Source organism: Scyliorhinus torazame, chromosome 6, assembly GCF_047496885.1.
Source record: "Scyliorhinus torazame isolate Kashiwa2021f chromosome 6, sScyTor2.1, whole genome shotgun sequence".
NCBI classification, from domain to species: domain Eukaryota; kingdom Metazoa; phylum Chordata; class Chondrichthyes; order Carcharhiniformes; family Scyliorhinidae; genus Scyliorhinus; species Scyliorhinus torazame.
Window position 1 is genome coordinate 115431521 of NC_092712.1, and position 22401 is coordinate 115453921.

A 22401-nucleotide genomic window follows, 5' to 3' on the forward strand; every position below is an offset into this window, starting at 1 on the left:
CAGGCAAGAAAGCGGTTATTGAGGCAGCAGATTGTCATGATTATATTGAATGGTAGAACAGGTTCAAGTGATCATATAGCCTACTTCTCCTATCTGTTATTATACGCTAGGAAGAGCGTAAGCAGAGGCTATTAAGAAATTAAATAGGGAATTCAGAAGAAACTTATTCACCCAAATATGGTAAGAATGTGAAACTTGCTACCACAGGGAATGGTTGAAGAAAAGTGTAGATGTTTGTAGAGTTTGCCTTTAAATGCATGAGGGAGAAGGGAATAGATGATATTTATGATGTAGAGATGCCGGCGTTGGACTGGGGTGAGCACAGTAAGAAGTCTTACAACACCAGATTAAAGTCCAACAGGTTTGTTTCAAATCACTAGCTTTCAGAGCACTGCTCCTTCCTCAGGTGTAGTTCACCTGAGGAAGGAGCAGTGCTTCGAATGCTAGTGATTTGAAACAAACCTGTTGGACTTTAACCTGGTGTTGTAAGACTTCTTACGATCGTATTTCTAGATGACCAGGTTTAGGTGGAATGTAAACCAGAGTTGACTGGTTGAGGCAAATGGATTGTTTCTGTGCCACATATTCTATGCAAAATAGTCATAATCCTGTAACCAATTGACATTCATCCTGAAACTAAAATCAGAAACCTCTTCACTGCACAGCTACCCGTTTGTGCTCCTGCTCATTTTGTGTGTGCACAAAGTCACAATGTAGTCAGAGTTCACTCGTCAAAATAAAGTGTCACAGACGGGCCAAGAGATGGCACAAAGGACTCAAATGTTGGGACACCAATCAAAGGGCACAGTCTAGCCAGATTCGAGGCCATTCCCTGTAACTAGACTTAGTAAAAGGAGATTTTTTGTAAATTTATAGAAATTACAACAAAGCAGAAAACCATTTAGCCCCCAGTGCCTCTCCTGAAACTCCACTTCCCCCCCCCTCCCCCCCGGTCCTTTTATATTCCTCAGTCTACTTTCCCACGAATAGAAACAATCTTTACCCAAAGTACAGCCACAAATTTCACTTGCTCCTCTTCCGGTTCCCGCTCACCATTTTGCTGCTCTGCCCAGCTCTATAGAAAATGTTATCACCATGCCCATCGCATTCTCTCCGCATCCCAATTTCTCCTCTATCTTAAGTCCATTCCCGTTTTCATGATCTGTCTCTTCTGTAATTCCTCCCTCCATCTGTTTCCCTCTGATCCCCCCCATTTCCCAGTCTCTGCCTCGCCTTGACTAATCCTGGCATATCAGCAGGTTCTGCCTCTCTGTGGCACCACCAAGACTAGGGTGGGAAGATTGAAAGAAAATGGTTGCTGCTACTGTGGAGGATTTAAAATGTGAAGATTTCTCAGGCTGCAAATCAGCTGCAGGACCCTACATGTCCATGTTCCATTCTGAGGACCTGACAGGCAATCCAAGAGTGCTGGATAACTCTTGGGCCTACTGCTGCTTTCTCCTATTTTGGGTGGGCCGCTGACAACTAACCGGCACATGAGACTCAAGTTAAAATTGGGCTTCTCGGGCACACAATCCCACAGACGGTTAAAATTCCTTCCAGTGTGACTGCTCTTTTGAAGACAAGCTGAAGCGGTACAGAGGTGTTGTTGGCTCCAGAGTTTGGAATCTGCCATCTCTCATTATGGAAAGAAAAATAATGTTGTGTCCCCAGTGTGTAACTTAGAGGCTACATAAGCTGCTTGTCACTCTTTACAATGCCAAAAGTATTATTTCCTTCCTGAGCTTGACTGGCATGATTAACAACTGCTTTATTTTTCTTGAAATGATCAGGGATTCTCACACATAATATGATTTGATTGAAGAGATCACGGGAAATCAGTCACAGAAACAACCTTTCAGCATTTGTAAATTGACTTTTTTTCCTGCAGAAACAGACGTTTGCCAGATGGTTGAAAATTTTAAAAGTATATAAAGTTGCTTTAGTTGAACATGCAATACATAGTGTTTTTTCAAATTACGGTGGTTTCAAGGTATGCAACTACATATGAAGCAAATACATGAAGGCGCCTACAATAACATTTGACAGCACAAATATTAAGCAGCACTCTGAAATCTCAAATTTGCAACATTAAAATCTAATGAACATTTAACTAAAATGCAGATTTTTACTTGTCCCCTTAGGTTATAGGATCCTTACTCAATGGCAAGCAGATTCGAGGTGATATTTGCACAGCTTTTGTTTATGCCCCACCTGACACAGGTGGGTAACTGCAACATTAATAGGATAAAAGAATTTCAAATATTAGAGGTGAAATTGGCCAGCTTTGCAAAACAGATTATTGGTGGATTGGCTGCCAATTTTTCACAGGTTTTTATTTTCCACTGATTTGGAAAATATTGCCAAGATAGTTTACACTCAAACCAAGTACAAGTGAGTGCGAGACTTGGGGCTGGATGTTACAGGCCCTTGCCAGTGTATTTTGAAGTCGGGGTTGGTGGGGGAAGCTCTAAAAAGCACACTGCCTTCCCACCCATACCCAACCTGTCTCTCATTTTATGGTGGGTGGGGGAGGCATCAGACAGCCAACCCGAGCTTGGAGTCATCAATTTATACCACTGAGGTGCCTCATTCTGCATCCTCCAGTATGTTACTCATGGCAGGCAGGAGGCCCACACCTGGTGGGTAGCCGGCAGCTTTAATTGTGGGGGCTGGTGTCGGGAAAAGGCTGTGGAGGGCCTCACTTGTACCAAGAGGCAACACCCCCCTCCCCCACTCGCTGGCCTCTCAAACCTGCACCCTCTCTTCCACCCTGGGGTCTGTGAGCCAGGCCCTGCCAATATCCCAGACTCACTGTGAAGTCAGGTCCCATCCATTACCTGCACTTGTTCGGGGACTGCCTGCAGTCCCAGCAGTGACCACCACTCAAACCCGGTGCAGCTGGGACTACAGAGCTGCTGGCCAATCAGATTGGCTGGCAGCTAAAAATTGGTTGGTGATTCGCCATGGGTCTATTTCACATTGCTGCTGTTGACCAACTTCACCCCCTATAAATTAAACCAATATAAAGAATTTTTGACAGCAAATTAATTCCTCTACAGCCAGTCATAATACACCAAAAATCTGTGATAATTACACACAAATAGAGCTTTAATGTCGCAGCTGTGGATTCCAGACAGGACTCGTGTATCAGTCAGACTTAATTTGGTTAAAGTTACTGAAAGGTGCAAAATTTATCTCATAAAATATCAGATATACCAGGTTTCTGAATAGACGGGGATATCCCTTCAGTTGCTTTATTTCATTTGGAACATCTGAAGCATGTTACTACACAGACATATCATCTTTTTAGCCAACACGAGATTCCTCTAATAATTATAAAACATGATCAGAGAAATCTACCAAATCACCAATATGTAATGTGGACTTCCCTCGTTCAAAACTACTACTACACTGGCCTTCAACGCGAGGAGCTGTTTGAAGTTAGATGAATAACAATGCACTTGGTTCGCATTTAGTTCTTGCGATAGCCAGACAGATTCGAAACAACTCATTCTGTACATAATCCAATAATTGTGAAAGTCTATCTGCAGGTTAACGGACATCACTAAAATCACTGTTTATCCCACTTCTGCTTCTGTTGGAACCTTTTCTAACCTACGCTCTGGTGAAGGATATGCTAAAAACATTGACTCATTCCACTTAAGATACCTGGACTACACAGCATAAGCATTACAAATAATATTTTTAATTTATTGCAATTGCATTAATAATGCTATCCACGAGCTGGTACAAAATTCCCTCTGTGCTCTCCTAAGGCTGCATTTTCAACCAATGCAAACCTTCAATAGCAAACGGCAAACATTTTAGTCTTTAAAAAGCAGAATATTAATGAGTCAAGAACCACTGCTGACAAACACATCCAAGGTTGGTGTGCTGGTTGTCCAATTAGAATTCCACTAGTATTTATCAGTCTATAGAGAACATCATAGTAAAATATATATTCAATATACAACTAAGATAACACATATTCTTGAATGCACATCACAAAAGCAGTTCTAAAACCAACTTTGGAATATTGGCCAAGTTACTGGATTCAACCAGCAATGAATTATCTCTTTCAGGTACTTCTATGCTTTTTCCGATATGGAATTTGAATACACAGCAGACAGTGACAGTAGTAGTAGTTAGAGCCAATAAATAATTGAATTTTAAGGCCACAGAAAAGTTAAGGCTGAACTGGTACGCTTAATAAAATCATGCTCAGAAAACCTAATTCAGATACAGGGTCAGCATTAGATTAATACTTTACCCGTTCTAGTTAGTTCATTGCAAAAAAAATGTCTGCTTTTTAGAATAACCTTGAATTCTGGAATGTTCCTTGCTAGAGCAGTAATGCCGCAGGAGATAAAATACGTTTAAAGGTTAAAATAACTATTAAAACTTGGAAGCGCCATTGAGCTGACCCGAGTTTACACTGGGATTAAAGCCAACTCGAACACCAAGCGACGGATTTGCCCAATGGTCAGAATATCCACACACTTTAAATGCATAGATTTCAGTTCAAATCAAATCCCAACAAAGCACTAAGAATCTTACAAATTATCAGGAAGCTTTCCGGTCTCTTCTCATGGTCAGGCATACCACCTCAGTCCAATTAGAACTGGTTAAATAAGGCCATAGATGTTTAAATGCTTCCCTTGTAAGTAAGTTAAATAAATTGGGAAAACGGATGTACTTGTGCTGTCATTTTGCATAAAATTAAAATGAACACCAACACCAAAAATAATTTAGATTTTTTTTTTATATAATAAAAGTTTGATCCAAGCATTGGAAGGCACAATTATGAAATGCTTTGAGATACAGGTTGCTTGAGCTTCCTAATAATTTTTAAAAGCGGAGATAAAATGAGAAGTTAATATCCAAGAGACATCAAAAGGTTATAAGTTGCAACATAATTCAGTTCATTAATTTTCACTGGATTTACAGTAGATTGAACTATGCTGCACATGTAAATGACAGAAAGCAATTTGTATTCAGAGAGATTCCCAAACCTAATGATAAATTCATTTCAGTCAGAACAATAAGTGTAAGACAGCTTGGATTTTTTTTTGCTATCACTGTCTGATCAAATCTGGACAAGATTGAATATGTACAGAAAAAAGTTGTGTTGAAATAAACAGAGCAACTTGTTGTGGAGCTCAGACTGGCGGATTTCCTGGCTCATTCAGTGGCTCGGTCTCCCCTTTCACATTCCCCGTGCCTTTGTTGGACTCAGCTGGTTTATCCTTCTTTTCCTTCCAGGGTAATCCCTGTTGCCACAAATGTAGAAACACGTCCAATGCGAAGGCAATAGAAGCCAGGAATCCAAATGCCTAAAGAAAACAGTGACAATAAACAAAATGGAAATAAGACTCTGGACCTGTTCTTGTTAGACATGCACCAAACGTGGCCAATCCACCTACCCTGCACATCTTTGGGTTGTGGGGTGAGACGCACGCAGGCACGGGGAGAACGTGCAATCTCCACACGGTCAGTGACCAGGGACCAGGATCGAACCCAGGTCTCAGAGTCATGAGGGAGCAGTGCTAACCAATGCGCCACTGTGCCGCCCTATAGATTCCGAGAAAACTGTCCAAGACTCCCGTAGGGCTTGCATTCCTGTGATTTGCACCTGATCAACCTCAAGCAAAAAGTGCAAGAAGAAATTGTGGAGATCCATGATACTGACTTCCCTCCCCTCCCTTTACAGTGCTCCAAAGCTTCTGGGTATCCCAGGGGTTTGGGGAGAGGGAAGGGTTACATGGTACCCATGCTAGATTTTAAGGGGTGCCATGGTCCCTGTATCTCCCCACCCCAGACACAAGAGTGGTGGGGAACCTGCAAAAGGGAAGGCGGCAACCATTGGCTAGAGGTAGAATTTCTGCACCTCAGGGACAGGAAGTCCAATTCGTGGCTGGCAAATCTCTGTGTATTAAGAGTCCCACTGCTGGTCCTCTGTTCTGCTGTTGAGTCTGGGAGCTACAATGGATCGAAACTTTTGTCGGTCTATTGGGGATCGATGAGGAGTGGGACCAAAGTTTGAGAGGCCATGATTGTGTGGGGGGTGCATGGCTGGGCAATTTGGGATGGGAGGGTTGTTTCACCTTAGGATGGTACAGGTAAGATGTTTCCCTTCATTGTGGAGTCTAGAACCAGGGGGCACAATTCCAAATTAAGGGGAAAGTCATTTAGGACTGAGATGAGGAGAGATTTCCTTTCACAGAGGGTTATGAATATTTGGATTTCTCAGTTATTGAGTATGTTTAAGCTGAAATTGATATGATTTTTGATGAACAATAATGTAAAAGGTTTTGGGGATAGTGGGTGTAAAAGGCATTGAAGTGTTCGATCAGCCATGATCGTATTAAATGGCAGAGCATGCTCGATGGGCTGAAAGGCCAACTCAGGTTTCTGTGTTTAGATCCACCTGAGCAAGCGAACACCCCATTTATCTGCTATTAAATAATGCCTCACCACTGCAGATATTTTCCTTGCCAAACTTCAAAAATAAAACATTTTGCACTTGTTCCAACCAATGTTGCAACATACATTGTTTTATAAAATGTGAAGAATCAAAATGTAATGCTCAATTACTACAGTGCTTTTATTCCGTAACAACCCATGCATTTCAAGCTCATCTACCTATTCAGCAAATATTGTTTTTCAGTACAACTACTATGATAGGAATCTATGAGGTGGTTGGCAGCTGAAGGTCCCTGAAACTCCTGTGATCAAAATGGATGTGGACCTCATAGTTATACAGTACAGAAGAGGCCCTTCGATCCTTCGATGCTGCCAACAAAACGACACTAACACTACACAAATCCCATTTTCCAGAACTTGGCCCATAGCCATGAATGTTAGAACATTTCAAATGCTCATCCATGTACTTTTTAAAGGTTGTGAGGTTTCTCGCCTCTACTACCCTCCCAGACGGTGCATTCCAGACTCCCACCACCCTCTGGGTGAAAAATGTTTTCCTTAAATCCCCTCTAAACCTCCTGCCCCTCACATTAAAATCATGCCCCTCATTATTGACCCCGCAACTAAAGGGAATAGCTACTTCCTATCCACCCTGTCCATACCCCTCAATCTTATATGCCTCTTGAGTCGATGGCCTGGATATGAAGCTATTTGAGGCTGCTGAACCTTGACAGATGTGGAGAGCAACCAAACCCTGGTCACGGTCTATGCACGTGAAGTCATCAATCAAGGATAGTGGATCTGGATGTCTCATTATTAGAAGACCCAATAGCATCATTTATTGTTCATCCCTGTTCCCAAAAGAGGTCTATAAAATTATGAAAGGATCTGATTCAAGGATGTCAGTGAGTGGCTGCGGGACATTCTGAAAGAGGAGGGTAAAAAGTACCAACGATACAAGTAAGAAGAGGGATGCGGTCCTGAAAGCAGAATAAAGGGAGCTAGGAAATAAATTTAAAAGCAGAACTTCAAATGATAGTAATTTCAGGATTACTCACAGTGCCGCGAGAGCAGGAATAGGAGAAAAGGCCAGTTGAATGCGGGGCTAGAAAGCTGACATAGGTATTTGGATTGCTGAGGCATTGGGAGTAATTCTGGGGAAGACTGGATGTGTACAAGCTGGACGGGGTGAACCCCAGCAGGACTGCGACGCATGTCCTCACCGGGGTATTTAGTGCTGTTAAGGATGGTCTAAACTAGAGTGGCAGGGGGAATGGGAACCTGAGCGGGGAGGCACAAAGATGGAAAGCAAAAGTGGAAGGCTGAGAAAATAAGGACTAGCAGCAAATAAAGTAATAGCACAAAAAAATGTGTAAAAATATTAAAAAGTCATGATGCATGGAGCATTCACAACAAGGTAGATAAATTAACAGCACAAATTTGTATACATGGGTATGATATGATTGTGATTATGGAGACATGGGTGGCCATGGGAACTGAATATCCAAGGCTATTCAATGTTTAGGAAGGACAGACAAAAAGGAAAGGGAAGTAGGGCGGTAATGTTAGCTCAGGATGAAATCAGTGCAATAGTGAGAGATAAGATTGGCTGACAAAAAGTAGATGTGGGGTGCGATTCTGCCACCTCGTTGCACCTGGGTGAATCCTGCAAGAGCCCCAAATCGGGCACTGCGCCAGGCATTGGGACAATCGCGAGTCACTCGACTCACAACATTTGCCGTGATATGGATGAGGATGTGATCCAGATAATGATATTTAAATTTCACCTGAGTCAACGGCTGCGCTTGCGAGGCCTCAACCAGGTGCCATTTAGGACTAGTTTCTACGAATGTGGACCAGGCATGATGGCACCTCAGGGATCTCACAGGCCATTAGAGCCCTCGGGTGGTCGGGGACAGGGCAAGGTGGTACCCTGGCACTCCCCCTGGCATGGCCAACTGGGAACTCTGACAGTGCCAACTTGTCACTGCCAGGGTGCCCAGTTAGCACTGCCTGTGTCAGGAGCAATTCCTGTGTGGCAGGAATGCAGTGCCAGGGTACCCGGTTGGCACTGCAAAGGACCAGGGCCTGTGGGGTGTCATGCCCTTGAAAGAGGGGGATCTGAAGGGATCTCATAAGGTTGGTGGGAGTGAAAGGTGGGGGCAGAAAGGGGAGGTGGTGGAGCCTGAAAAGAGAGGCCTTCAGAGACCCCACAGCGGGGTGTCATCCCTTGGGGTGGTGGAGTAACGGCCATATATGTGGGGGGTAGCATTGCCCATAGGTGGGGGATGTGGGGATCTTCAAGCTCACTTAGAGATCAGGGCACCCTTTCAAAATGGCGGCCTGATCTCTGAGGAGCTGGTCCCGCTGGCGAGTTCAACCCCCCAGTTCAGAAAACATTTCTCAGTGTGGGCTGAACCAGGGAGAAACCCCCCCAAGGCCCAAACAAATGACTATGCGTGGGTGCATACCGGTATGGATCTCACCAAAAACTCCGGTGGGAACACCCCGCCAAACCTGCCCAAAGTGACACTTACAAATTGCTTGGTTGAATCGCAACCGTAAATCAGCCTGTGTGGAATTAAGAAGCAACAAGGGGTGGAAAACATTGGTGGGAGTTGTCTTATAGGCCTCCAAACAGCAAGGTAGGGGATAGCATTAAACCATCCGATTGGCCATCAGCTCTCTCAGGCGAGACTGTCTCCTGCGATAGGGAGGAAGCAATTAATATTGCTCCCAGTGTGGCAGCGTTGTGGGGCAGCCACCCGGATCAGCCCCTGACATTTTAGCTGTGAAGGGGTGGGGACTACAGCACCTCATAAAATTCATCCCCATGTTATTAAGTCTGGAGACTTTGTTCTCTTTTGCTGCCTTTCCAACCCAGCATATATGCTCTCTGTGAAACTTAGGGAAAATAATATTTTGCAGGCCAAGGAAGATCTTGATAGGGATTGTTACTGAAACAGATAAAGGGTTGTGAAATGCAATTCAATAATTCGACAGAAAACTGGAATTAAAAGTCTAATGATGACAATTAAACCGTTGCCGATTGCCATAAATATCCATCCGGTTCACTAATGTCATTTGGGGAAGGAAATCTGCCATCCTTACCTAGTCTGGCCTACACATGACTCCAGACCCACAGCAACATGGTTAACCCTCAAAAGACCTCTTAAATGAACTACAGAGCCACTCATTTTAAGGGCAATTAGGAATAGGCAAGAAATGCTGGCCTAGTCAGTGATGCCCACATCTCGTAAATGAATAAAGACAATTTAAGAAAAGAATATGAAGTTGTCACGTCAGTCACATGTAATGTGTTTAGGTCTACAACAGCATTAGTGTAATCTCGGCGTTGGCCTTAAATATATTGGCTCATTTAATCTCTGATGAGCATTCAAGCATATGCTGTGTGTTGAATTCATTTTTGGCATCTGGGTGCATGGCTGCAGCCTTTGTCCAAATACTAAAGCAAAAATATATTCCTCACAATTGGCCTCATGACAGAAAATGGGTTTTTACATGCTGCAGGTTTATTAATGCTCCCTGCGTTACGGTTGCTTTTAATTTAATTTGTTTTTGTTTAGAGATAATGCAAATGACTGGCTCAAAACGAGACTGCTCTCGAGATTTACCCAAGGACCACCTTTGAGGCGGTCACGGGCTGAAATTGTTCTTTTCCTCCTCCTGTTAGGCAACCTTCTTGTGTGAGACCAGCCACTGGGGGGGGTGAGACAGGCCAGCCAAAAGCCCACCGACTTTCAGCAGGTCCTGGTGGTGGGCCAGGTTGGAAAAATCCTGGCCAATATCCTTTTGAGAGTACGGGATTAGACAATTGAAAGTAATGGTAAATTTAAAGGACAACTTACCACAGCCATTTTCTCTACACCAGACCCATCATTGTGTGTTGCAAATACAATGGAGGCGAGCATGAAAAAGAACAAAATCACAGCAGTGTACGTAAAGTCCTGTAGAAAAAAATAAGCAGTGAATTTCAATTTCAATTCCCCAATCAACGTTTTATCAGAGGTGCTGCATTAAACACATTTTAAAAAGGCCATGATTAAGAAAAGGCCGTTTGACATTTATAGCTTGTGCATCAGGTACTTCTGTCTCCCTTCAGATCATCTCATAACATACGGGGTGGCACGGTAGCACAGTGGTTAGCACTATTGCTTCATAGCACCAGGGACCCGGGTTCGATTCCCGGCTTGGGTCACTGTGCGGAGTCTGCATGGGTTTTTTCCGGGTGCTCCGGATTCTTCCCACAGTCCAAAGGTGAGCAGGTTAGGTGGATTGGCCAAGCTAAATTGCCCATAGTGTTCAAAAGGTTAGGTGGGGTTACTGGGTTAGGATGGAGGTATGGGTTTGGGTGCTCTTTCAAGGGCTGGTGTAGACTCGATAGGCCGAATGGCCTCCTTTTGCACTGTAAATTCTATTCTTTAAGTTATGCTTCCTTTTTAATTTTATTTCATTGCCAGAAAATTATTGCAAATATTTAAACACCAAATATTTTTTTCCTACTAACAGTTCTAAATGTGCTTTTCATGAATGTTCACTTTTATTGACTGGTCCTACGTTCCTGATGTATTTTCAAGAACATACGGATTTACCTTATCCTTTAAGATGCCACGGACCCTTTCGTCCCTTCTTTCTCAATGGTAAAGATTAAGCTAGTCTACGGTTACCTCACTGTTCATTGAATTTACATTTTGAATAGCCATTGTTTTCTTTAGTGCGGCTTTCTGAACATGATATTCACTTTTCAAGTCCAAATTCTTCACTAATTTCCAACACTTTCCAACCAATTGTTAAAAAGCTCCTTTAAATATGTAAAAGACCTAATGACTGACTGTTTTAGGTGGCTGCCGGGGATGTATGAAACATTTCTTAATCTATTTATCAGGTTGCGTCTCTTTCAGGTTTCCACTCTGCCTGGGACACCTGTCCCCATTCGAAGCCTATAGAATGAAGGATTAAAATTAAAATCTTCTTGAAGCAGTTGACATTGTTTATCAATCTATTTTTTTCATGAAGTAAATTGAATTGTGCTTTTCACATCATAGAAATATCACAAAGTTCCTCACAGCGAATTAAATATTCTTTTAAAATGTAGTTACTTGATATGTACACCCTTGTGGCAGTAGCACATGAAATAGGTTTTAACCAGCTTAGGTGGTGTGTACGGTGAGATGAATGTTAGCCAAGACACTGGTGAACTCGCTTGTGCTCCATCCCATAGTCTCACAGGATAATTTTTAGTACCCACACAAGTGTTTGGTTTATTGCCTCATCAGAAGGATGATATCTCCAATAACGCAGCACTATCTCAGTATTTCATGACGTGCCACCCCAGATTTTGGATCTTGAAACCACAAACGTCTGACTCAGAATAGAAGTGCAACTCCTGCACGGAGTTAAACTAACAATTAATGCCAGTATAGTATCACTGAATCTTACAATACAGGAGGCCAATCAGACCCTGTGTCAGCTGTCGGAGAGAGCCGTCCATATTTATCCATTCCCCTCTTAAAACTGTGTGCATTCTGCTGCCACCAACATTTATGTTAAAACATTCCATATCCTAAAATTCTGCATACAAACAAAATCCCAACCTCTTCCTGCACTTTTCTGGTAAAGACTTTTGGCAACTTGTTACTAACTTACTGATCAATGGAAACCTTTTGATTTTGAATGTTTCCGTCAGATGGTCTTTTTAATATACTTTGTTCTAATGAAATGAGCCCCGGTTTCTGTAAACCAACTCCTGAAAAAGTATGAGGGGGAAAAAAAAACTACTTTTCAATGCACACGGGAGTGTTTATCTGTTTGAACAGAGTGGCTCTGTTTGAATCAGTTCAATGTATACGTTAACCTAGGGGGCTGGGAAAATAGGAGGGAGCAGCAACAACTTGGAATCTCATGCTGGTGACGGAAGGAAAATCTTTCAAACTTGGCTATCATAACTGCTTTGAAGCTTGTCCAGAATGCCACAGCATTGTAGCACAACAGCAGCTATTTCCACTCATTACTCGGCTGATCGACCTTTTGCTTTTCAAAATCAATAGACAATCAATGGGAACTATACAGGGGCTGTTTAGCACAGGGTTAAATCGCTGGCTTTGAAAGCAGACCAAGGCAGGCCAGCAGCACGGTTCGATTCCCGCACCAGCCTCCCCGAACAGGCGCTGGAATGTGGCGACTAGGGGCTTTTCACAGTAACTTCATTTGAAGCCTACTTGTGACAATAAGCGCTTTTCATTTCATGGGAGCTGAACTCCTGCAATATCTTTTTTTTTAAAATAAATATTTTATTGAAAATTTTTGGTCAACCAACACAGTACATTGTGCATCCTTTACACAATATTATAACAACACAAATAACAATGACCTATTTTATAAACAAAAAATGAATAAATAATAAATAACAAAAATGAAAACTAACCCTAATTGGCAACTGCCTTATCACAAGTAACACTCTCCAAAAATATAATTTAACAGTCCAATATATAATTATCTGTCGCAACGACCTATACATATTATACAGTATATATTAACAACCCTGAGAGTCCTTCTGGTTCCTCCCCCCCCCCCCCCCCCCCCCCCTCCCACCCCCCCCCTCCGGATCCTGGGCTGCTGCAGCCTTCTTTTTCCCATTCCATCTATCTTTCTGCGAGGTATTCGACGAACGGTTGCCACCGCCTGGTGAACCCTTGAGCCGACCCCCTTAGAACGAACTTAATCCGCTCTAGCTTTATAAACCCTGCCATGTCATTTATCCAGGTCTCCACCCCCGGGGGCTTGGCTTCTTTCCACATTAACAATATCCTGCGCCGGGCTACTAGGGACACAAAGGCCAAAACATCGGCCTCTCTCGCCTCCTGCACTCCCGGCTCTTGTGCAACCCCAAATATAGCCAACCCCCAGCTTGGTTCGACCCGGACCCCCACTACTTTTGAAAGCACCTTTGTCACCCCATCCAAAACCCCTGTAGTGCCGGGCATGACCAAAACATATGGGTATGATTCGCTGGGCTTCTCGAGCACCTCGCACACCTATCCTCCACCCCAAAAAATTTACTGAGCCGTGCTCCAGTCATATGCGCCCTGTGTAATACCTTAAACTGAATCAGGCTTAGCCTGGCACACGAGGACGACGGGTTTACCCTGCTTAGGGCATCTGCCCACAGCCCCTCCTCGATCTCCTCCCCCAGCTCTTCTTTCCATTTCCGTTTTAGTTCATCTACCATAGTCTCCCCTTCGTCCCTCATTTCCCTATATACATCTGACACCTTACCATCCCCCACCCATGTCGTTGAGATCACTCTGTCCTGCACCTCTTGTGTCGGGAGCTGCGGGAATTCCCTCACCTGTTGCCTCGCAAAAGCCCTCAGTTGCATATACCTGAATGCATTCCCTTGGGGCAACCCATATTTCTCGGTCAGCGCTCCCAGACTCGTGAACTTCCCATCCACAAACAGATCTTTCAGTTGCGTTATTCCTGCTCTTTGCCACATTCCATATCCCCCATCCATTCCCCCCGGGGCAAACCTATGGTTGTTTCTTATCGGGGACCCCCCCAAGGCTCCAGTCTTTCCCCTATGCCGTCTCCACTGTCCCCAAATCTTCAGTGTAGCCACCACCACCGGGAACTCCTGCAATATCAATACGCACTGGACAGTACAAAATGCAAATCGGAAGATCAGCACAAAACCAACACCCCAGATGCATGAAAAAGACTTGTGGGTTTCACATGTTGCAATTGGTGTGAATGAATGAATAGACTGAATGGTTGGTACAGTCAGATATTCCTGCTTTATTAACACTATCAAGTTTTGAAATAACAAAAAAGGAAGGAAATATAACTTCAATAAAATTAGTTACTGCCTGAGTAATTAGTGGCCTGCATGTGCTCAGAAAGAGGAAGGAAAATCACCGTGGGTGTGGGGGGGGGGGGGGAAATCAAAATACCGATCAAACTGCCCCAGGAAGTCTTTTTTTCAGATTACTATTTCAAAACAGATTTTAGTTTCCGATATCAGACTGTGCACATCTCAAAAGTTCCTCTTTGCTGATGTTGCAAATAATACATGTACTAATTGAGCAGGTGCTCACTCCAACACAGCTTTATGAGACAAAGAACCCACATCACAAAATACGGCCATAGAGGTTTCAGCTGTTCATGTATAATGCAGCTGCCCTGCCAGTGCCAAAATCATTCTCCAGCTGTAATTCCAAAGCAAATAGCTCATTTTTCTGGTCCCGCCAAAGTGAATGGCCACTTTCAATGCTCGCCAGCAGAGATTGCCTCTGGCGGGACCGGAATATCCAGCTGGTAGGAAGGCCAGGAATACCTTGCCCACAGCTGCTAACTGGGGATGATGGCAAGAAACCAAAATTGGAGGAGCGCAGAGACCTCGGAGGGGTGCAATGTTGGGGAGGTTACAGAGGAGGAAAGGGTTTGAAAACTAGGTGAGAATTTTAAAATCGTGAAGTTGCTAGACTGGAAACCAATGTAGATCAGCAGATACAAGGGTAATTGGTGAAGGATACTTATTGCAAGTTAGGATACAAGCAGGAGAGATTTGGATGGTTTTAAAATTATGTGGGGAGGGATGGGTGGTAAAACCTGGAAAGTCGAGAAGTAACAAAGCTACAGATGAGGGCTTCAGCAGCAGAATAGTCGGAGCCAGACAATGTTACAGGCGGAAGTCATTTAGATGCAGAAAATCTCTTTCTGACAAATAAGAGACAGTGAAGAATCTTAGAGGTGCTGGTGAGGTAGAGCTGGGTAGTGTTTCAAAACATGGGGTTGGATTTCACCTGTAAATATCAGGGGTGAATCTGCCCCGACTTTGGTGGCTGCCACAAAGCCATTTAATGGCCATGTCCAAGAGCTGCCAAACTGCCGAGACCGCCACCAAACCTGTAGAAGAGGTGTGTAATGGAGCACTGACCTTAAAATAAGTCTGGGACCTCACCAAGGCTAGATGGGCAGGCTCTGGCAAGGTAGGGTATAGACAGGGCAGGGGTTCTCCAATGGGCACAGGGATTATTACAAGTGGCACCTCCCTCTTAACCAGCCAACAGCCCACCCCAGTAAACCTGACAGGCTGGGTACTTGGTGCTGACCTCCCGCTGCCATGGGGGAAATACTGGCGGCAGTGCTAGGAGGCCCTTAAGTGACCAGTTAAAGGCCTCAATTAGCCCATGGGTGGATGAGCCTCGGGATGCAACCCCCGGCCACAAGTAAAGCAGCATGGCGCCCAATATTACGACTCTCCACAAAGGGATAGGAGGGACTGAAAGGTCCAGCCATGATTTATTTTCTCAAAATGGCCACATTACTGATGTTTTTGGCATTTACAGGCTCAGTTTCGGGAAGTCTGCGAGCCCATGTAGTGAACTGTTACATGAAGTTAGTGTTTCTGCGCTACATATTTATTTATTCCAATTCTGTAGCTCTTCCTGAAAAAGTATAACACTGATCAACTGACCCACTTCACACCTCACTCTTCAACCATCAGAGCCACTTGGGTGAGATAAAACATTGATACAGATGTAACCTTTTCAAATTCAGTTTTAACTAGGCAGCAATACATGACCATTAACCAGCATAAATAACACTGGATACTGTAAATTAAGACTGATCTAGAATGTTATGGCGGTTCTAAAGAGTACTTTTGTAAGCAGAATTCTATCAACAATTTTATTCTGCTCAGGAATTGCGTTACAGCTAAGCTCTAAATCAAATAGCAGCCAGTGTTTCACAATGTAGGCTGGGAGGGTAACAAATAGAATGGGCACTTTCACAGGGTCACAATAAAGAGGATCAGATGGTCATCACAAACTAGCAGCAACTATCTGAGTCAAATCCGGAGATACTTGAATACTTGTCTGCGAATGGGTAGTCACCATCAATCATCGTGCAAATTTCATTGAAGTTGATCTATGCAGAGTGCACAAGTATGGAATATCTAGCCTAAATTTTCCATTAAAAAAAGTGTGGGAATGACTTGGGAAAATGGATTATAGGAAAAATGTTTAACAAACGGGCAGTTTTGTAAGAATTAAAATACTAGCTCATGCTGCTCTATTCAAAATTCTGGCTAGGACTGATTAAAAACTGTTCACCACCTGAATTGATGTCAGCTGAAATTTTGAGCAAAAGGATTTAAGTTTACTTTCAATTTCCCTTTTCAGTCGAGCAGTCATTAACTGGTGACTGTCAGCAGATGTTCAGGAATTACAAGGACGGTTATTGTTACCATCCCAGTAGAGACAGTTAATGTTCGAAGAGAAATTAGAACATCCTGTTATTAACTGAAAGAATTATGCCACAGGATTTCACACTTTAAAGAAAAAAAACTTTAATGTACAATAATGAAATAAAATAAACATTAAATTAACACAACATATTGTAATCACTTATTCTTCTATTTTTACTTCAAGCCAAGAATTTTCCTAAATTTTACAGGATCTTGAGGGGTTGTTCACTGCCCCGGGACAAAACAAAGATATGTCATAGCATTCCGTAATTAACTTTGATTTCTCCTCAGTGTTGAATTTATTCTCTGAGGTACGAGATATCTTGGGAGTTCTTCCACTAACATTCAGCTAATTGATCCTTTAATGCCTCAAGATTGTGGACTCTCCAGCTCAAGCATGGGCTTTACTTATTCCTGCTGAGTGCTTTTTAAAGACAGAAACACCCCTGGTTCCTAATAAATTTCTGCTATGGTTCCACAGCTCCCTTACAGCTCCTGCCAGATTCTATTTCTATTTTTTCCAAGTTGCAACCAGGCAGATTGCCTCCAGAATTCCAACTGTAGCTTCCACTATGAGGATTACTGTGGATTTATTCCTCGGATTCCAGGTTAGGCAAATCTTTCAGCCTCTTTTCCCCCCTCACAAACAGTGTCTTCAAACGGAGTGTGAGCGTAGACATGGCTTTTGCACGGTGAACAAAATTTGTATTTTTTCTGGCTAAGGTGTTGGTCTAGCCAACATTTATCTCTTTTGCTGCCTTGACTCTCAAGTGAGGTGCAAACAACACAAGACTAAAGCTGCAACTGTGTTTGACTGATATTCTTGGGTTTATAGAAAAGGCTTTTACTTTGATCCTAAAATGGCATTCCCTATCCCCTTCCCCTTGGCAACAGGAAACATCTTAGCTCTGTCACCAAGTGGAAATATTAATTAGTTTTTTATGACCAATGGGGCAGATTTCAGAACAACTATTTACGATCTTAATATTGTAACACCTTAATACTTGTAACAAGTGTGTGTTTCAGGATACTGTCTCTTGATTGTTTCATGCCCTACTCATTGGCAGGGCAGGGCTGGATGGCATGTAGCCTGCCATAGTGTCTCAATGCCATATTGAAAAAGTGCCCTATATCATTGACCCACCATTGAAGAAAGAAGGTGACCTCTTGAAAATGAAGATAGATCTCCAGGAGGACTCTGAGACCAGAAGATGGACCTCATCCCATTAACAGGACGCAAATGAGGAGGTAACATCGGCCGAGTAGGCTTTCAGACCCGGCATGGCAGGCACCTGCAGAAGATCCTGCTGTAAATTCATGTCTGCATGAAACCGATTCTTGGACCTCTTGCCATATTCTTTCCCCCACGTGCTCCATTAACTTGGCGGCGGGTGCTTAGAAGAATTCCGCCTAGTACGTTATGAAAATATAGGATTCCTGTCATCACTAACTGGCAATCTGGTCAAAAAAACCAAATAATGTTGCATCCAGCTGGAAACACACCATAAGGAAAATGATAAGAATATTTTCACTCAGTAGGAAAGGAATTGTCAAGCAAATTGTGATTGTTCATTTATTACTGATGCATGAGGATCTAGCACAGTCTTCATGTAAAATTGGGCTGGAGGGCAGCAATAGTTGCTTGACAGTACATAAAAAGAACCAATGTCCTTTGACCTTATTTTTTCATAATATCATTCTGCAAAATTGATAGCCAATTGGAAGCAGGGAAAAAGAATTGGTGGGAGGAGTTTCTCGCCAAGCCGAGGAGATACAAAGCTGGGATGGTACACTGATTAACTAATATAAATACATAACCACAAACAATTTAGTAACAAGACCTAGGAACAGAAGGTTTGATGAAAGAGAAAACAGCGCAGCCACTGGAAAAGTACTAAGTGGGTTCATTTGACAGCAAGTCTCAGTTTGCAGGACTGGTTTTAGACCTTGGACTAGAAGGTTAACCGGTCTTTCGAGGCAAGAGGCTGTAATGTGAACAGTTCATTTTGATAACTGCTATTTTAAATGTGGGTAAAGGAATTCTAATGGAAAATTATTGACACTGACACTACTATACATGCAAACTGCAATTTTCCAGTTCATTTATGAAAGCATTTTAACTTTCATTTGTATATCAGTAGTATTTAATTGAGCAACTGAGTTCCACAGGTATCCCACCCTTCTGATCGTTCTTCATGGCTAAGTATGCATGGTGAGCTGGTCAATCAGCTATGGAGGAAAGTGGAGCAAAGCCAAAGCCAGATCCAGTTTCTACCAGACATTCTCTCTCTCTCTCAGGATTCATACAACAGCAAACTGAAGAAAGAATTATAAGCAAATTATTTCCTCTCCTTATCCAATAGAAACTGCGACCGACCCGAGAGATCAACTGCTCAGACAGTAAAAGGTTAGACTTCACTGCTCGCCAGCAGCTGCCGCAGCTGGAAAAAGCCCGGTCCCGCAGCCATAACGTGTGCCAGTGGCCAAAACAAGTTAACAGTGGGACTTCCACCCCTCAGTGGACAGGAAACCCAACCGTCTGATTGGCTGGCAGCTCCAGCAGCCCCACAGCACCAGGATTTAGGAGTGGACACTGCCAAGACCGCAGAGAGGAGCAGGAAGAAGAGCGATGGCTGCTGGAGGCAGGTATTTCAAAGGCTTTTAGGACCAGGATGGGTCAGAGAGCCCAGTGAGGGTGAGGGGGGGGGGGGGGGGGGGGGTCGTTGTTGTTCGTTTGGCTAAGCTTTGGAAGGCAGGCGGCGAGGAAGTAAGGGAGACAATTAAATGATATCTGACCTTGTGGATGAAAGGAAAGAGCTGAAGTGTGTTTATCAGAATCATAAGATCGGTTTAACAGCTGAGAGGTCAAGACATCGCTGGTACGTGTGTGGATGTGATGAGGATTGGTGTCAGTGAAGGGTAAACCATAGCACCTTGCGGTTGTGGGGGGGGGGGGGGGGGGGGGGGGAAGAGTGGGAAGTGTGTTACACCTGATACACAAAGAGTGCATCCTCCCCCCACCCCTTCTGTAATTTTTCAAATTGCCATCAAAAGACTGATCTAGTCACGCCTGCCTGAACAGTGTTGTGGCATAGACAGCATTATATCCTGGTGAACTGGCTTGATAAGAAGCTTGATGGATCTTTAATTATTTACTTAGATAGGACTGGCAGGTTGCTGATTTCATATAATGGGGGAGTTAGCTCAGGGGTACATTGGAAGGGGGCAGGCTCAGCACCCCTCGTAATTTACATGCACCCCCTCCCCCCACCAAAAACAGTCTCAGTAGTGGTGGGGTGGGGGGGGGGGGGGGGGGGGGGCGCGTGCGGGAGAGACACCAAATTCCAGCTTAAAAGCTTTTTAACCCATTCTCAAGGGGCTTACTCCCTTCCTTCATTTGAATTTCTGGACCTGTCCAAGCACAGTAGAGGATGTGAGTGAATTTAAAGACGACATTCTTTCTTGTGTGCTGGTGGCTATGGTCCCTCCTCTCTGCCAGCTGCTACTGTCCCTCCTCTCTGCCAGCTGCTACCGTCCCTCCTCTCTGCCAGCTGCTACCGTCCCTCCTCTCTGCCAGCTGCTACGGTCCCTCCTCTCTGCCAGCTGCTACTGTCCCTCCTCTCTGCCAGCTGCTACCGTCCCTCCTCTCTGCCAGCTGCTACCGTCCCTCCTCTCTGCCAGCTGCTACCGTCCCTCCTCTCTGCCAGCTGCTACGGTCCCTCCTCTCTGCCAGCTGCTACGGTCCCTCCTCTCTGCCAGCTGCTACGGTCCCTCCTCTCTGCCAGCTGCTACGGTCCCTCCTCTCTGCCTGCTGCTACCGTCCCTCCTCTCTGCCAGCTGCTACCGTCCCTCCTCTCTGCCAGCTGCTACCGTCCCTCCTCTCTGCCAGCTGCTAGGGTCCCTCCTCTCTGCCAGCTGCTACCGTCCCTCCTCTCTGCCAGCTGCTATGGTTACTCCTCTCTGCCAGCTGCTACCGTCCCTCCTCTCTGCCAGCTGCTAGGGTCCCTCCTCTCTGCCAGCTGCTACCATCCCTCCTCTCTGCCAGCTGCTACGGTCCCTCCTCTCTGCCAGCTGCTACGGTCCCTCCTCTCTGCCAGCTGCTACGGTCCCTCCTCTCTGCCAGCTGCTACGGTCCCTCCTCTCTGCCAGCTGCTACGGTCCCTCCTCTCTGCCAGCTGCTACGGTCCCTCCTCTCTGCCAGCTGCTACGGTCCCTCCTCTCTGCCAGCTGCTACTGTCCCTCCTCTCTGCCAGCTGCTACGGTCCCTCCTCTCTGCCAGCTGCTACCGTCCCTCCTCTCTGCCTGCTGCTACGGTCCCTCCTCTCTGCCAGCTGCTACGGTCCCTCCTCTCTGCCAGCTGCTATGGTTACTCCTCTCTGCCAGCTGCTACGGTCCCTCCTCTCTGCCAGCTGCTACTGTCCCTCCTCTCTGCCAGCTGCTACGGTCCCTCCTCTCTGCCAGCTGCTACCGTCCCTCCTCTCTGCCAGCTGCTACCGTCCCTCCTCTCTGCCAGCTGCTACGGTCCCTCCTCTCTGCCAGCTGCTACGGTCCCTCCTCTCTGCCAGCTGCTACCGTCCCTCCTCTCTGCCAGCTGCTACCGTCCCTCCTCTCTGCCAGCTGCTACGGTCCCTCCTCTCTGCCAGCTGCTACCGTCCCTCCTCTCTGCCAACTGCTACGGTCCCTCCTCTCTGCCAGCTGCTACCGTCCCTCCTCTCTGCCAGCTGCTACCGTCCCTCCTCTCTGCCAGCTGCTACCGTCCCTCCTCTCTGCCAGCTGCTACTGTCCCTCCTCTCTGCCAGCTGCTACGGTCCCTCCTCTCTGCCAGCTGCTACGGTCCCTCCTCTCTGCCTGCTGCTACCGTCCCTCCTCTCTGCCAGCTGCTACCGTCCCTCCTCTCTGCCAGCTGCTACCGTCCCTCCTCTCTGCCAGCTGCTACCGTCCCTCCTCTCTGCCAGCTGCTACCGTCCCTCCTCTCTGCCAGCTGCTACCGTCCCTCCTCTCTGCCAGCTGCTACCGTCCCTCCTCTCTGCCAGCTGCTACCGTCCCTCCTCTCTGCCAGCTGCTACCGTCCCTCCTCTCTGCCAGCTGCTACCGTCCCTCCTCTCTGCCAGCTGCTACCGTCCCTCCTCTCTGCCAGCTGCTACCGTCCCTCCTCTCTGCCAGCTGCTACGGTCCCTCCTCTCTGCCAGCTGCTACGGTCCCTCCTCTCTGCCAGCTGCTACGGTCCCTCCTCTCTGCCAGCTGCTACGGTCCCTCCTCTCTGCCAGCTGCTACGGTCCCTCCTCTCTGCCAGCTGCTACGGTCCCTCCTCTCTGCCAGCTGCTACTGTCCCTCCTCTCTGCCTGCTGCTACCGTCCCTCCTCTCTGCCAGCTGCTACCGTCCCTCCTCTCTGCCAGCTGCTACCGTCCCTCCTCTCTGCCAGCTGCTACCGTCCCTCCTCTCTGCCAGCTGCTACCGTCCCTCCTCTCTGCCAGCTGCTATGGTCCCTCCTCTCTGCCAGCTGCTACTGTCCCTCCTCTCTGCCAGCTGCTACCGTCCCTCCTCTCTGCCAGCTGCTACCGTCCCTCCTCTCTGCCAGCTGCTACCGTCCCTCCTCTCTGCCAGCTGCTACCGTCCCTCCTCTCTGCCAGCTGCTAGGGTCCCTCCTCTCTGCCAGCTGCTACCGTCCCTCCTCTCTGCCAGCTGCTATGGTCCCTCCTCTCTGCCA

General features: G+C 45.6%; 1 protein-coding gene across 3 annotated transcripts in view; it reads right to left on the bottom strand.

Moving 5' to 3' along the window:
• Positions 1-1919: 1919 nt before the first annotated feature.
• cmtm6 (CKLF-like MARVEL transmembrane domain containing 6) overlaps positions 1920-22401 on the bottom strand; it is a 122517-nt gene continuing 102035 nt past the window's right edge. For all 3 annotated transcript variants that reach the window (XM_072508711.1, XM_072508712.1, XM_072508710.1), the window contains exons 4-5: positions 10296-10394; positions 1920-5336 (exon numbers count right to left, since the gene is read on the bottom strand). In XM_072508711.1, the coding sequence (XP_072364812.1) occupies positions 5163-5336; positions 10296-10394 (273 nt within the window). In that variant the 3' untranslated portion in view covers positions 1920-5162. The remainder of the gene's footprint in view (positions 5337-10295; positions 10395-22401) is intronic.